This window comes from Rutilus rutilus (genome assembly GCF_951802725.1).
Source record: "Rutilus rutilus genome assembly, chromosome: 10".
NCBI classification, from domain to species: Eukaryota; Metazoa; Chordata; class Actinopteri; order Cypriniformes; family Leuciscidae; genus Rutilus; species Rutilus rutilus.
Window position 1 is genome coordinate 38551475 of NC_140215.1, and position 16849 is coordinate 38568323.

At 39.2% G+C, this 16849-nt stretch overlaps 1 protein-coding gene across 1 annotated transcript in view; it reads right to left on the reverse strand.

Moving 5' to 3' along the window:
- LOC311298304 (sacsin-like) overlaps positions 1-16520 on the reverse strand; it is a 32006-nt gene extending 15486 nt beyond the window's left edge. Inside the window, exons 1-5 of the mRNA XM_084421112.1 lie at positions 15658-16520; positions 13742-13796; positions 7992-8079; positions 7764-7875; positions 6704-6850 (exon numbers count right to left, since the gene is read on the reverse strand). Coding sequence (XP_084277238.1) covers positions 6704-6850; positions 7764-7875; positions 7992-8079; positions 13742-13776 — 382 coding nt within the window. The 5' untranslated portion in view covers positions 13777-13796; positions 15658-16520. The remainder of the gene's footprint in view (positions 1-6703; positions 6851-7763; positions 7876-7991; positions 8080-13741; positions 13797-15657) is intronic.
- Between the last annotated feature and the right edge of the window lie 329 nt (positions 16521-16849).

The following is a 16849-nucleotide window of genomic DNA, read 5'->3' on the forward strand; positions in this document are numbered from 1 at the left end:
CTTCATTTAAAATCTGAGGATATTATCTCTAAAACTATGAATTTTATGAAACATTTTCTAATACCATGTCATGTGTTTTTTTAGAGAAGGCAGATAAAAAGGTGCCCTCTGTAAGATCCCTGTAAAAAATAAATCTGCATTGTTTATTCTTTTGATCTTTCATTCAAATAAATTGCAAGAATCTAACCTTTCATTGAAGTAAAAGAATTGAAAGTGGGGGGAAATCACATTATGAAATAAATATTTTTCTCCAAAACACGTTGGCCACAATTATTGGCACCCCTAGAATTTTTTACGAGTAAAATATCTCTGAAGTATATTCCCATTAATATTTACCTTTTTTTAGCACACCAGGGGGACTAGGAACATGAAATTGTCCAGCTATGACTTCTTGTTTCACAGGAGTTTAAATATGAGGAAACACAAAGGCCAAATCCCCTTAATCATCCATCACAATGAGTAAAACGTACTCGGTTACTAACGTAACCTCGGTTCTCTCTAGAAGAGGGAACGAGTACTGCGTAAGATATCTTACGCTAGGGGAAAATCCTTTTTCCGCGAGATATTGAAGCCAAAAATTATCCTTAATTTTGTAATAATGCAAAACGCGTTGCGGCAGCATGCAGACATAGGCGAGACAGCTCGCGCGCCTATTGGCTGCTCTGCGGCAACTGCAGCAGCCTATCGAGCGAGGCCTGGCGTGACGCCAGACCCAATCAGGGCACTTCGCGCCCGCTGCGTCACGTCCCGCCGAAATGGGCGTGGTCTAGGCCTATAAATACCGCTCGCAGGCAGCTATTATCTGGTTTTTCATCATCGAAGCAACCAGAGCGTGTGCATGCACGGCAAGATACGCAGTACTCGTTCCCTCTTCTAGAGAGAACCGAGGTTACGTTAGTAACCGAGTACGTTCTCTTACGAGAGGTCTCTCGTACTGCGTAAGATATCTTACGCTAGGGGACCCAATGCAAAACGCCGTGCATGCTGAGATCTGACACCAAAGACCCAAGGGCGAAAGCCCGGGGTACATATAGTGCACAATCACTCAGGGAACTCACAGGGAGTCCAGGAAGAGGGAGGGGCGAAGCCGCACTCTTCCACATATGGTAGCGTCGCTGAGACGCGAATTTCATCATACAGACAGGGCGGGGTACGGCCTGAACTGATGGGGGAATGTGGGTCTTACACAGTTTGCCCAGGCACATCTCGTGCTGCTACTTTTTTACTGTCGAACATTGAGCTGTGCTCAGTAGACGCAGCATTCTGAGCTGATCGCATCAGGTCAGATAATACTGGTAAACTTAGACCGACAGCAGCCTGGCCTGCAGGGCGGGAACCTCTAGGTTATAAAACCTTATAAATGTAGACGGGGAGGCCCAGCCTGCCGCCATACAAATATCTTGCAAGGCAATCCCACTTGACCAGGCCCACGAAGAGGCCATGCCTCTCGTGGAGTGCGCTCTGACACCCAACGGGCACTGCATGCCCTTGGAGGCGTATGCCAGCGCTATAGCATCAACTATCCATCTGGATAGGCTCTGTTTCGACGCGGCTAGTCCCTTAGAACGTCCGCTAAACGAAACAAAGAGCTGCTCCGTCTGTCTGAAACCAGACGAGCGAGACACATAAGCTCGTAATGCCCTGACTGGGCAGAGGAGGCTCGCGTCTCTTTCCTCATCAGGGACCGGTAGGGCTGACAGGGAGATAACCTGTGCCCTAAACGGTGTGTTGAGGGATTTCGGAACATAACCGTGCTTAGGTTTGAGTATAACTTTTGAGTCATTAGGCCCAAACTCCATGCACGCCGCGCTCACAGAGAGCGCGTGCAGATCCCCTATGCGCTTCACCGAAGCGAGAGCCAGCAAAAACACCGTCTTGAAAGACAGGTGTTTCAAATCGATCGACTGTAAAGGCTCAAATGGCGCACCTTTCATGGCTTCCAGAACCGTAGAAAGGTCCCATACGGGGACTGAGGGAGGTCTGGGAGGATTCAGTCTCTTAGCCCCTCTAAGGAAGCGGATGACTAAATCGTTCCTTCCTATTGACTGACCAAGCGTTGTTTCTGAGAACGCTGCTATAGCCGCCACATAAACTTTGAGCGTGGAGGGGGCCCTGCCCCCATCCAACAGCTCTTGTAGGAAGGAAAGCACCTCCGCCACACCACAGTCTGTGGGTGACACACCACGGGCTGTGCACCAGCCCGAAAACACTGACCATTTCGAGGAATAGAGTCGTCTCGTAGACGGAGCTCTAGCCTGCGTGATCGTGTTTAATACTCCTTCAGGGAGTCCAACATGTACCCGTTGATGGCCCAGACATGAAGGGACCACAGTTCCGGGTGAGGATGCCAGATCGAACCGTGGGCCTGTGAGAGGAGGTCTCTCCTCACTGGTACTGGCCACGGGGCAGTACTTGCTAACTGCATCACGACTGGGAACCAAGGTTGGTTTTTCCAGAACGGTGCCACCAGCAGTACTGAGCATCCTTCTTCCCTGATCCGTTCTATCACCTGAGGCAGGAGAGAGACGGGGGGAAAAGCATAGAGCGGGCGGCGGGGCCACACATGGGCCAGCGCGCTCCTGCTCTTTGAGAAAAATTCCTGACAGTGAGCGTTTTCTTGAGACGCAAACAGGTCTACTTCCGCTCTGCCGAATTTCTTCCACAGCAGTTGGACTGTCTGTGGGTGTAGAGACCACTCGCCTGCCGGAACATTGTTCCTGGACAGTCTGTCCGGTCCTATGTTCAGGAGCCCTGGCACGTGCGCTGCTCTGAGCAAACGCAGGTTGCACTGAGCCCATACCAGGAGGCGTTCTGCCAGCCTGTACAGGTTCTTGGACCTGAGGCCGCCCAGGCGATTTATGTAGGACACCACAGACATGTTGTCCGAACGGACTAAGACGTGGCGTCCTTTTATCTGGGGACAAAAACGCGTCAGCGCGTTGTCTACTGCCAGCATTTCGAGGCAGTTTATGTGCAGGAGCTTCTCCCGTTCCGACCACTGGCCGAAGAACGGTCTGCCCTCGAGCAGCGCTCCCCATCCCGAGGTGGACGCGTCCGTGGACACCACTTTCACCCTCGAGGAAGTCCCCAGGCTTACACCTAATTGGTACCAGTCGTTCGCTCTCCAAGGTTTCAGAGCTGTGACGCACTTCTGATTGACCCTGAGGCGAAGCGAACCGGATGCCCACGCTCTGCGTGGGACTCGCGCTTTCAGCCAAAACTGCAGCGGGCGCATGCGGAGCAGGCCCAGCTGGAGCACTGACGATGCTGAGACCATGAGACCTAGCATCTTCTGAAATTTCTTGAGCGGGACAGACGCGCCACAGCGAAACGCGTTCGCTGAGCGCTGAATGTCTACCGCGCGCTGTGGTGATAGTCGCGCTATCATGGACAGCGAGTCCAATTCTGTGCCCAGGAAAGATATCTTCTGACTGGGTAACAGAGAGCTCTTCGCCCAATTGACACTGAGACCCAAATCCTCGAGGTGATCGAGTAAAATGGTCGTGTGTTCTATGAGCACTGCGCGAGATTGCGCTAGAATCAGCCAATCGTCCAAATAGTTCAGCACTCGTATGCCTCTCATTCTGAGGGGTGCGAGCGCCGCGTCCATGCACTTCGTAAATGTACGGGGTGCCAGGGACAAACCGAATGGCAGGACTGTGTACTGATATGCCTGGCCCTCGAAGGCGAATCTCAAATATCGCCTGTGACGTGACGCTATCTGTATTTGAAAATACGCGTCTTTCAGATCTATTGACACAAACCAATCTCCTTGGCGAATCTGCACAAGGATTTGTCTGGTCGTGAGCATCCTGAACTGTCGCTTCACAAGCACTTTGTTCAGTTGCCTTAGATCTAGTATGGGTCTGAGACAGCGGGCACATTTATCACACCGAAAACATCGTTCGCTTGCGTGAAGCGAGTGCACGTTGGTTTCGTTTTTACAGAAACCGTGAGACATGCACAACGCGGTGTTAGTGGGCACTGGGTAGTGGGCACTTTCACCATGTTTGAAGCGCAACCGATCTGAGTCGGTTTTATGTGCGCGAGCCCTGTGTGACAGGCTGTGCTTGTGTGTAGGGATGGGCACTGGGCAGTGGGCATTCTTACTACACATGAAACACCATCGGCCGTAGCCGGGACACCAGAAAATACACTCTTTTGGGGATTTATCTGGGTAGCCGTGAAAACGGCATTTGTGTGCAGGCAAGCGGGTGACAGAACCGACTTGTTGGCTGCAGAAAACACTGGAACAGTCACATTTGCTGGAACTGGACGAGCGAATAGCTTTGGTGTGAGTCTGGCCGCAGCGGGACTTAAACACCGTCGTTTTCCTAGCTGTGCTAGGACGACTTCGGGGCCTCGGGCTTCACCGTAATCCTAGGTCGCGGGCCACGTGCAGCGGGGCGGCGACCGGATGAGCGGGAGCGCGGTCTCGCGCTTCGGGCCTGGCGGCGCTGTGAAGTGGAGGCAGTGGACGGTGGCTGTGGCTGTGAGCTCTGAGCAGACGGTTTCGCACGGCCTGCTGCAGAGCTGGAGCGCTTCAATATCTCGCGGAAAAAGGATTTTCCCCTAGCGTAAGATATCTTACGCAGTACGAGAGACCTCTCGTAAGAGAACCACAGAATATAGTTCTGATGTGCAGCAAAAGATTGTTGAACTTCACAAAATAGAAAGTGGCTGTAAGAAAATAGCTAAAGAATTGAAAATCCCCATTTTGACCATCAGGGCAATAATTAAGAAGTTCCAATCAACTAAAGATGTAACGAATCTGCCTGGAAGAGGACGTGTGTCTATATTGTCTTAATGCACGGTGAGGATGAAAGTTTGAGTGGCCAAAGACTCTTCAAGGATCACAGATAGAGAATTGCAGAGATTAGTTGAGTCTTGGGGTCAGAAAGCCTAAAAAAAAATGATCAAACAACCCCTACATCCCCACATGTTGTTTGGGAGGGTTTCAAGAAAAATCCTCCTCGCTCCTCCAAAAATAAACTCCAGCATATTCAGTGGTCAGACACGACTGGATCTTCAAAAGGGACCGGATTCTGTGGTCAGATGAAACAAAAAAGGGCTTTTTGACAGCAAACGCACCAGATGTGTTTGGTGCAAACAGGGATAAAAAGTACCCCATGCCTACGGTTAAATACACTGCTGGATCTTATATGTTGTGGGCCTATTTTTTTGCTGGAGGTCCTGGACATCTTGTTCAGATACATGGTATTATGGATTCTAGCAAATACCAACAGATAAAAAATCTAAACCTGACGCCTTCTGCTAGAAATCTTATAATGGGCCGTGGTTGGATCTTCCATCAGGACAACGGTCCAAAACAAACATCAGAATCAACACAAAAATGGGTAACTGAGCACAAAATGAAGCTTCTGCCATGACCGTCCCAGTCCCCTAAACTGAACCATATAGAAAATGAGTGGGGTGAACTGAAGAGAAGAAGCACCAACATGAACTTGTGAATCTGAAGGATCTGGAGAGATTCTGTATGGAGGAATGGTCTCTGATCTCTTGTCACGTGTTCTCCAAACTCATCAGGCATTATAGGAGAAGACTCAGAGCTGTTATCTTGGCAAAAGGAGGTTGCAAAAAGTATTTAATAACAGGGTGCCAATAATTATGGCCAGCGTGTTTTGGAGAAAAGCATTTATTTTATAATGTGATTTACCCCCCACTTTCAATTCTTTTACTTCAATGAAAGGTTCGTTTTTTGCGAATTTTTTGAATGAAAGATCAAAAGGATAAACAATGCAGATTTATTTTTTACAGCCATTTTTGATCATATTTACCAGGGGTGCCAATATTTCCGACCACCACTGTATATATTTCTAATGATATTCAGTTTGTCCAGATCAAGTAAGAGTGTGATGTTTTAATATGCAGTGAATGTTGAACAACAATAATCCTCTGCGATCTTTGTGTATAAATTATTATTATTATTTTTTATTTTTTTAAATGCTGGAAGAGAAAGAGTTACATTTATTACAATTCTCCACTATTTTGCCTAAATAGATTAAAGATAAAACTAAAATAAAACAAATCGTTTGTAATGCTTCAAATGCATTTAGGAATTATATTATATTATATTATATTATATTATATTATATTATATTATATTCAACAGTGTTATGAAATGTATGTTATTTTAGTTTTATTTAAAGATAAACTTTAAGCGAGTGTTAGATGATGGAAAAGACAATCTAAATGTAAAAAAAGGGGAAATAAGCATACACATTTTACTATTAATAATAGACTAGCCATTAAAAAAGGTTACTGTATTCTGTAACAGTCTCTTTCTGTACATCATTCTATGAAGGTTTGCGTTTTAGTAACTTGTTTGTTTATTGTTTGTTTATTTAAAAGGATCCCCATTAGCTGACGCCAAGACGACAGCTAGTCTTCCTGGGGTCCAGACAATACATACAAAATCCAATAATTACAATCACAATTATTTATATTATTGTTTAATCTGTGCTAATTAGCAATTTAATTTGTTAGCATGCTAAGCATTAGAAATCTGAGAATACAACTAACACAGAAATTACAAATGTTATTGTGATCATTAGTAGCTTTGTATACATAATGTGATGTAGAATTTAAAAAGAAATTAACTGGCATATTGTGATGTTATCGCCACATAAATCAGCATTCAGCAACGTTATAAGAGCCAGTCTGTTAATGTAGTGTATTTCACCTGTAATATGATAAACAGAGTTGAAGCCGATCCCAAATCTCCCGACTTTTGTTGGGTCATCCTGCTTGATGCTTCTGCCAACTCTCTGGATTCCCTCCCAGTCTTCCTCTGTGAAGGCTGCATCATTGAAGGCATAGAGAGCCGGTCCTGCCAGATCAAAGATGCAAACAGATGATCAAACACAAATGGCCAAACAACTTTGAAAATAACACACTTTGCCTATAAGCGCAGTAAAGACTTTCAGCATCTGGACAAATACTGGTCATGACAGAGAAGAATGAGTTATGTCTCTCATATTGTATTTACTGAATGCCCTTATTTTCAGCTCATTTTATTTTATTTTAGGACGAAACTGTGATTTTGACCTGGGTTTGAGACACGTCACACAATACTGGTGACTGGAACTTTTCAAGAGAGGAGAAGCACAGATGTCAGTTATTAATGGCAAAATGGGTCTAATTTATTATTTTGGTTGCTCCTAAATCAGCTAAGCTGCCAATTATCATCAATGCCCAATCAACAATCAGTTTTGACCCAAATCGACCTGAGATCATAATCCGCCTTTTGCTGAACTCGCTCTACTTCCTTTTCCCATCGCATATCAGATCGGAAAGGCATGTATTTTCAATAAAAATGAAGAAAACATTCGAAAAGCAGAAATAAAGTGTCTAACGTGTGTTTAAAAATAAAGTGGTTAGGGATCGGTGTAGGGACGGCTTTATTGTCCCAATAAGACAGCATCCATTTAATAATTTTAATAAATATAATAATTTACACTCTATGTTATTATTGCATACCGTGTAATGTACAACAACACTGAGGTGCAAATGCTATCTGCCACTATTTGAAGTATAAATAGCATTTAACTACTATTTACACTTATTAAAAACTCACTTCCCATTAAAGAAAGGCAGAAGGTGTAGCTGCAAAACTCGGTTTGTGACACATGAATGAGGACAAATGTAAAACCCTAGACTGTAATATCCTTTGTGGCGGGCTCTACAGTAATTGTATAAAGTTTAAGTCTAGTGAGATTTAAATCTGTTTACAACACAAATACCTTGATACTTTCCGAGCTCTTCAGTCCACAGGCTCTGAGTCTCATAATGCCTCTCATCATGAATAAACACCACACGTGAAGCTCCTGCATCATCTGCATTCTGGATCAGCTCCTGGTACGTTACAGGATTAATATTAAACACTGATACGATGAGATATTTAAGATACATACCATTTAACAATGATGTGAAAGTATTCAGGCAACATTTAAACCTTTTTTTTAGCCTACCTTCAATATTTGTCCTCCATCTGGGTACCTTCTCAAAATCTCTTTCAGGTAATCAATGAATGGTGGAGACGTCGCACCAAATTTATTTCTGCATTGAACAATGTAAAGTTAATCACAAACTGCACAAAACACAGACAGTCTATTCAGTTTTGTTAGTTCTTAGTTTCTTTGTCTCAGTTTCCCGCCAGTTATCGTCATGAACAATCATCTAATCATCTCACCTGTTCGTTATCATCTCTTTATCGTGTGTATTTAAGCTTTTGCTTTATTATTAAAAGACATTTGGTAACACTTTACAACAAGGTTCGTTAGTTAACATTAGTTAACTACATTAGTTAACATGAACTACTAATGAACTGCACGTATATAGTATTTATTAATCTTTGTTCTTGTTAATTTCAACATTTTCTAATACTTTATTAAAATCTTGTTAACATTAGTCAATGCACTGTGAACTAACATGACCTAACAACGGAAAGCTGTATTTTTATTAACTAACGTTAAAAAAAGATTAACAAATAGGGTAGAGTGGGGGAAAACGCCCCCCTTAAGGAAAATGTGACATTACAGTGAAACAAAACATAAATGTGACTAGAATTGCCATCCCGGTTTTGAGTGACTATGGCAGGAGTTATTCACCAAATATTAAAATTGCTCAGCCTTCATAATTAATTAGTATTTCCACTGAAAATATTTTTGTACAAAGGGGGCGTTTTGCCCCAGCGGTAGGGTAAAACGCCCCCCAAGGTGGGGTAAAATGCCCCCTTTCTTACCAACCAGTTTGCTTCATAGATAAACAGCAAAATTAACAGACAATAGTTTTTAATCTCTAAAGGTAAAAGGCAAGTAATGTATCAACATGTATATATATATTAATATTTATTTCAGAAATGTTCAAAATAGGCAAAATTAACTACCTTCCATCAGTGAGCTAACTGTGCTAGCAAGCTAGCTAGTTAATGCTCACTTGAGGTATTTTTTTCATGTTTTGTTCAAATATTTTGATTTTACCACCTAGTTATACTGCATTAAGTGTAAAACAAAGGATTTGATAGACAGAAATATTTTATTATAGTAATTATGATAGAGAAACTATGCCCCCAGGGGGGGGCGTTTTACCCCTCAGCGTAGGGGGCGTTTTACCCCACAAGCTATGAGTTTTTTAAAATAATGTTTAATTTTTAAAATATAATTATATTCCTTATAAATAATATATGATCTCAAACTACAGACTTCACTATTCATCTATCATACATCACTGTGATATCCTGCAGAACAATATTCTCTTAAACACTTATTTACTAATATCTGAAAATTATAGCATTTACCATTTAATCCTCTTCTCTTCAAATGTGTCGCTGGTGTCAGCTTCTCCATAAAGATTTGTATATCCCCGTTATCAGCGTAGTGCATAGCAACAGTAAAAACCTATATTGACTACTTTTAGTGGTTATTTTGGGAAAAACAGGTGGGGGGCGGTTTACCCCAGGGGGGCGTTTTCCCCCACTCTACCCTACAAACGTATTGATCATGGTTAGTTCATGTTAGTTAATACATTAACACTCCACTCCACCATATTAGTTATGGGATTAAGCATAAAACTGTCACAGTGTGGCTGTAATGCACGCATGACGATGGAGATAATAATCAAAATCTTTAATAAATTCCTTGTTTGGATGTATTAAAGATTTAGATTATTATCTTCTTCATCATGTGCACATTACAGCCACACTGTGACACTTAGGTATCTTCAGGAAATATAACACAACCACAATATAACAACGACGATATTTTTTGTCTTTTAGTATATCCAAAACAATGACAAAATTCACATTTAGAAGATATAATTGTCACATTTTAGAATAATGCTATGTCATTAATGAATAACTACACCGGAACAATTGAATGACCCATTGTTAACACTCTAGTAACTATTATTAACTAACAAGAAACTCTGATTAATGAATTAGTAAGTAATAACATTCAGCTGAATAGCTAATCAATAACAATTTGTTCAAACCCCCCCAGAGGACTATCAATGTTAAAAACAGTTATTTACATTTTTATTTCATGATGCTATGATGAACAGAAAGTTTGTCTATACAAAAGAACAGCATTTATCTGAAATCTAAAGCTTTTGTAACATTAAACACTACCGTTCAAAAGTTTGGGGTCAGTAAGAATTTTATTTTAATTTTTTGGGGGAAAGAAATCAAATAAATCAATACTTTTATTCATCAAGGATGAGTTAAACTGATCAAAAGTTACAGTAAATGCATTTATAATGTTAAAAATATTCTATTTTAAATAAATGCTGTTCTTTTGAACTTTCTATTCATCAAAGAATTTTGATTAAAAAAAAAACTGTACACAACTGTTTTCAACATTGATAATAATAATGAATGTTTCTTGAGCATCAAATCATCATATTAGAGTGATTTCTGAAGGATCATGTGACACTGAAGACTGGAGTAATGATGCTGAACATTCTGCTTTAATCACAGGAATAAATTACAGTTTAAAATATATTAAAATAGAAAACAGTAATTTTAAATTGTCATAATATTTCACAATATTACTGTTTTTTATAAATATACATTATAAATAAATGCAGCCTTGGTGATCAGAAGATACTTATTTTAAAAACATAAAAAAATCTTACTGACCCCAAACTTTTGAATGGTAGTGTGTGTGTGTGTATATATATATATATATATGTGTGTGTGTGTATAGACTGATATAAAGACAAAACAAGCTCGATGGTGCATTTTGGCCCCCAATGGCTCCTTCCAGGCAGCTAACCCTAACCTCAACCTTAAACCTACCCATCCCCTCGCTGCCTGGAAGGCGCTGTTGGGGGCTAAAAACACCAAACACCACAAAGGAACACCAAATAGACAAGGACATTTAACAATGAGCTCTGTTTTGGGCAGGTTTTATACTTCCTGGTTCATGACGTCACCCGCCTCTGATGTTCCGTCACACCATTGGACTGATGTTTTGTTTTTCACAGACTAAAAATAACAAATCTATTCGCGATCTGTTTTTAAAGGAGGTTACTACCAAGCCTTGCTCTATTGCTTATTGGGCTAAATTTGTTAGAAACTCTGGGAAAGTGTTTGGTTATTGCCTCATAAGTTTTTTGTTACAAACAAGGTAAAATAAATTTCTTTCAAAATTATTCATAAATTCTATCCTGTTAAACATTTTCTTAGTAAATTTAAGAAGGATATTGATGTTTTCTGCTCTTTTTGCTCTTTGCAATTGGAAACTGTATCTCACGTCTTTTGGCACTGTAGTTTTGTTAAAAAGTTGTGGTATGACGTCTCTGTGTTTATCACATCAAAGTTGCTCTCTAATTTTATTTTGCTTTTTGAAAATGTAGTTTTTGGATATTTTACTCAGGATAATGTGAATAACGAAGCCTTTGTTATTAATCTGTTTATTCTTTTAGTTAAGTTTCACATCCATAAGTGTAAATTTTCTAACAGAAAACCCTGTTTTACAGTGTTTTTTAAAGAATTGGAAAGTTACTTTTGTACTATTCAAAATAGCACTAATAGAAAGGCTATTAAAACTGTCCGTTTAATGTTCTGTCTTCAAAATATTTGAGTAATGTAAAGGTCTTGCATGTTTTTGAGTGTATTTTATTTTATTTATTTCTATTTTTATTTTTTATTATCATTATTTTTTCTTTCTTTCCTTTATTTCCCTGGCTTTATATTGTCTGTTGTATTGTTCTGTATATGTTGTTTAAGGCATAATAAAAAAATAATAATAATAAAATAAAATAAAACATTGGACTGATTTTACATGTGCTTCAAGATGACGTCACGCAAAGCATTCCCTAAGCATCATTTGACACAGCGCGAGTTCCCTTGAAAGGAAACTGAGGCTTTACCGAGCTCAATGGCTCTGGCTGAACTGTGATTTAAACTAAACACTATTGGCTATTTAAAAAAGGGGAGGAGCTGATCGATATGTGTCAGTGGACGAGTGGACGAGAGGGGGTTCAGCGAAAAATCGGCAGCTGGCAGCAGGAAGAAGCTGCCACTGGCAGCTGACGTCAGCTGCCGCTAATAACCGGAAGTCGGAGGTGGATGCCGCTTTTAGCCATGCAAATAAGTTATTATATCAATATAAAATGTTAGCACTTATTTAAATAAAATACTTCTATTAGTAATAATTTTATATTATTTGATGAAAAAAAGGTTTATCAAATATAAATCAAGTAACGAAGATCATAGACATAGCCTAATACAAAAAACAAACAAACATTAAGCTACACTTGAAATTATGAATTTGTACGTATATAAATATAATTTATGAATGTGTGTACATGTTTGTTAAATAATGAAATCTATACATACAGAAAGAAATGCCTGTAATCATATTGTATATTTATTAAATATACGCTACCCCATTTATTAAACTTAAATAATGAGAACAGGCAAAGGCAAAATTCCTTTCAGAATAAATCTCTGTCCAAATAGTCCCTATCTTAATTAAATTATAAATATTGTAGCTAATGTTGCCTATTTTTTAAAAAATCGGAAAATTGGAGTGTTCAATCCAGTTGTTTCAACTGGTTTCGCAGTTTTAGAATGTTTGAGCAGTGGGTGTGATTGTCAACAATCTGGCCTTATTTAAACATGAACAGTTGATGAAACGTGTTCATGCCAGCTAGAAACGAATGCGAGTGAGCAGCAGATACAGAGCGCTTTAACTCGCGATCAACCTCGTTTTAGTCCTATACGGTGAATTCAAAAAGGCAACAAAGGCTAAATCATTTGTTATAGTTGTTTTTTTGTTTTTGTAATTGGTGCGGATGACACGCAGCGAAATATAATATACTGTATAGCCTATTATAAATATAATATATAAAGTATGAATTTGTACGTGTATAAATATAATTTATGAATGAGTGTACATGTTTTTTTAAATTATTAAATATATACATACATATGTAATCATATTGTATATTTATTAAATATATATTCTTTATACATATTAAATATACAACATTTAAACTTAAATAATGAAAGTCCTGTCTAAAAGAAGAAAAAAAGAACTTTGTCTCATCGATTACCTTTATTTAAAATCATATTTTGCTATCATTTAAGTTTAGTTTTACATTTGTAGTACTATTTTAATACATCTTGTCTTTGCTTAATGAAGCAGCTGTAACTTTTGAAACAGGCTTTGTATTTGTTGTTCTGAAATCAGAATGATAGACCACAATCCTGAACTCTAGATGGTAAAGTTCGTAGACAAACTTTAAGTTGGCTTGAAAAGGCCTAGCCAGAAAGTTTGAAAAAGTTTGAAAATGTTCTAGTATGGTTTAACATGATTCACCATGTTTTATGGTTATCACCGGCGCCACCATTGACCATTGGCTGCTGTCGCTTGACTTCCAGTTACATGTGATTGGTTGCTACTACGTTGGACGATACTGATTGGCTGCCACGAAATGGCAGGTCCCTCCTAATATGGCAGGGCTTCCGGCTGTCAACGGCAGCTACTTCCTGCTGCCAGCTGCCGACTTTTTGGCTGAACCCCTACTGCAGCGGACATTACGTCAACACATTCAAGGCACTTCAGTGGGCCTTTAAATGCATACAGGGATGATTAACGGAACCAGAAACATGTGTGAACTCAGTCAAAAAACATGCAAACTAGCAAAGGGAACACAGGCAAACAGGAACAAAACATAATCGTTCCAAAAACATGTAGTGAATAAAACCACATACTTCTTTTTCTTCTTCTGCCTCGATGCTGAACTCATTGTTCTTCTTTTACATTCTCCTGTGTGGGTAACAATTTTAACTGTTTAAAAAACAATAATTAACTTTAAAATTCTCCAAATTATTAAAAGAAGCCAGCTTTTTTAACAGTTATTCATTGGAAACTGTTACAACACTGTAGATGTAATCTCTCTTTTTTCATACACATTTAAGTAGATAGTTTGCCTTGCTTTCTTGGGTCTCCTGTGGCCTCCAGATAAAACACAGTTCTGCTCATAAGATTACACACATAAAAATTGTTCTTTATGTTGCACTGCCCTGAATAAGCTAAACAGCATAACAGATTATTCCATATAGTCCACAAGAGAAAATAATAACTGAATGTACACAACTGAACCAGTTCAGAAGTTTTCATTCTGCACACTTGAATCTTATACTGTGTGTTGTTGGCTAGTCCCACCCCTAATATCCACAGTGCTCCCCTTTGGCTCTTTAGCACTTGCATACACACATTCAATGTTCAAATGAATCATATGTTTGATCTCATTCTGAACAACTTTGCCTCAAGAACCAGTGTAGTACAAATCATTCAATTTATGTGGTAAATTAGCCTACCTGAAATTGCTGAATTTAAATTTTATTTTAATCTCTGATTAATGTGCGTGCATTTGCTATATATATATATATATATATATATATATATATATATATATATATATATATATATATATATATGAAGAGTTCAGATGCAAAAACCTCTAAATGCCATCTGAAATTTCCTCCTAGAATGGTCATTTTTATGAAGCTCGTATATTTAAGTTCAGTAATTTCACTTAAATGGCAATGAAAATTACCTATTAATTGCCATTTAAGTGTATATCTACTATGTAAAATAATAATAATAATAATAATAAACTTTATTTTATAGAGCGCCTTTAAAAGCAGCTTCTCAAAGCCCTGTACATAAAATCACAGTCCCCCGGGAAAATACAACAAGTAAAAATGAATAGAAACAAAAACAGCAATATAAAAATAACTATAAAACGATCACAATAAGACATCAGCATTCAAATGCAAGTTTAAATAAATGTGTTTTGAGAAGAGCTTTAAAAATGCCAAAAGTCTGTGCTTCCCTAAGTTCAGGGGGGAGAGAGTTCCAAAGTGAAGGAGCATAGACAGAAAAAGCCCTGTCGCCCATAGATTTTAGGTGCGTGTGTGGAACAGTTAACAAATTAACCTGTGAGGAGCGCAGTCGGCGATTTGGAGTGTAAGTGGTTAATAAACCAGATAAGTATTGCGGAGCTAAGCCGTGTAATGCCTTGCATGTCAACATCATGATCTTAAAATCAACACGGAAGTTGAACCTGACCGGGAGCCAGTGTAAGGGTTTCAGAACTGGAGTAATATGGTCAAATTTCCTAGCTCCCGTCAAGATCCGTGCAGCAGAATTTTGTACATATTGCAGTTTATTAATTGTGGTTTTAGAAACTCCAGTTAAAACTGCATTACAGTCCCCCGAGACCACAAAAGAATTAATCAACTTTTCAGCGACAGATAACATTGGGCGTAGTCTGGCAATATTTCTGAGGTGGAAAAAGGATGCCTTCACACACTACTCTGGACAAAGAAATCAAAAGTGAGGCTGGTGTCAAAAATTACACCGAGATTCCTCATCTTACTATGAGTCTCTAAAACAGAGCAGCTTTGCGAATTTGATGACGGGAACCTATAAGCATAGGTTCCAGGAAATAATAAAATAGATTATTCATACTTGTGATAAATAAAAAAATGCCATTTTTATTAACCCCTTTTGTACTTATTAAATAAAAAATACATATAAGTTATGTTATATTGTTGAGTTATATTATTGTCTATTGCATAAAAAAAAAACTTCTAAACTTCTACATGCGGTTATGTCCTACCTTCAGTGGTCCTGATGCAGAGTGAATCCAGCGATCAGAATGAGACTGGTCATAAACCGCTCAGCGCGAGCACATTCTCTAGGTTTCTGTTCACTAGAAACAGGATGTTTAGAGAAAACGAAACTTACATTTTTCCATCACTAGTTCAGTGAATTAGTTGTCAAATAAAAATCCGTTTTTAACTAAACCAGACACGTAACTGTTGCAAACCAAAGAACAGGATAGCCTGTTTGAAAACCATTCATTTGGTTACCATGGTCCATGGTTTAGCAAAATAACCGTTTTTTTTTTTCTGTAGTAAAACCATGGTTAATTTGTGGTTATGGTTTCGAGGAAATGACACCTAGATGACTGAATAGTAAAGAGAAGGAAAAATAAAGAACAGGCTTCACTCTTCAAAATCGAAAAGAAAGAAACAAGGATTCTGGAAGCTTTCTAAAATGTTAGAAGGAGATCCATTTTTTTATGTATTATGAGTAAGCCTACTTTGCAAAAAAAAAAAAAAAAAAAAAAAAACCCGACTGTAATAAATGTAACATCCTGGAATCTGTATTTACTCAGCTAGTGGATTTATGACTACCTTAAATATATTTATATTAGGCTACTTTTATTTTGATAGCAGTGCCCAGGCTGCTTTCTGTATGGCTTCCACCATGAACGAGAGAAACTGATTTCCCTTTGTTTACATCTACTGATAATATCGCTGTCAGCTCGTGTGATTTTCGCCAAAAACCTGAAAATGCTGACGTGTATTTCATGGCGCCATATTCTACATCTGTGTCCGTTCATCTGTGGTGAATTAGCTTATCTCACCATAACCAGAGTCTGACTCTTGTGCACTGAATAATGTAACGAGATACTCTGTAAATCTTCAGTTCAGGGAGTGAAGATGTTCTGTGAGGAAACTGGTGAAAGCGGTGAGTCTGCAGATTTGCATTATTGGATGTTGCGTAATCACGAACAGGGTGAAATGAGGAAATCTGTATCAAGTATTTCAGCCCTCAAGAAATGTTTCCTCTGGCGTAAGTCATGTTTGCTTGTCTTTTGTGGGGAAAACCTCTCTGTTGGGCACACAGACTTTATTCCACGCCCAGTTATTAGTGGACATACTCAGCTAAGGTTATTTGCTGCATCATATTCTGGATGTGTGAAGACAGACGCGGTTTTTGAGGCAATTTTCCAGGAAGGAAAT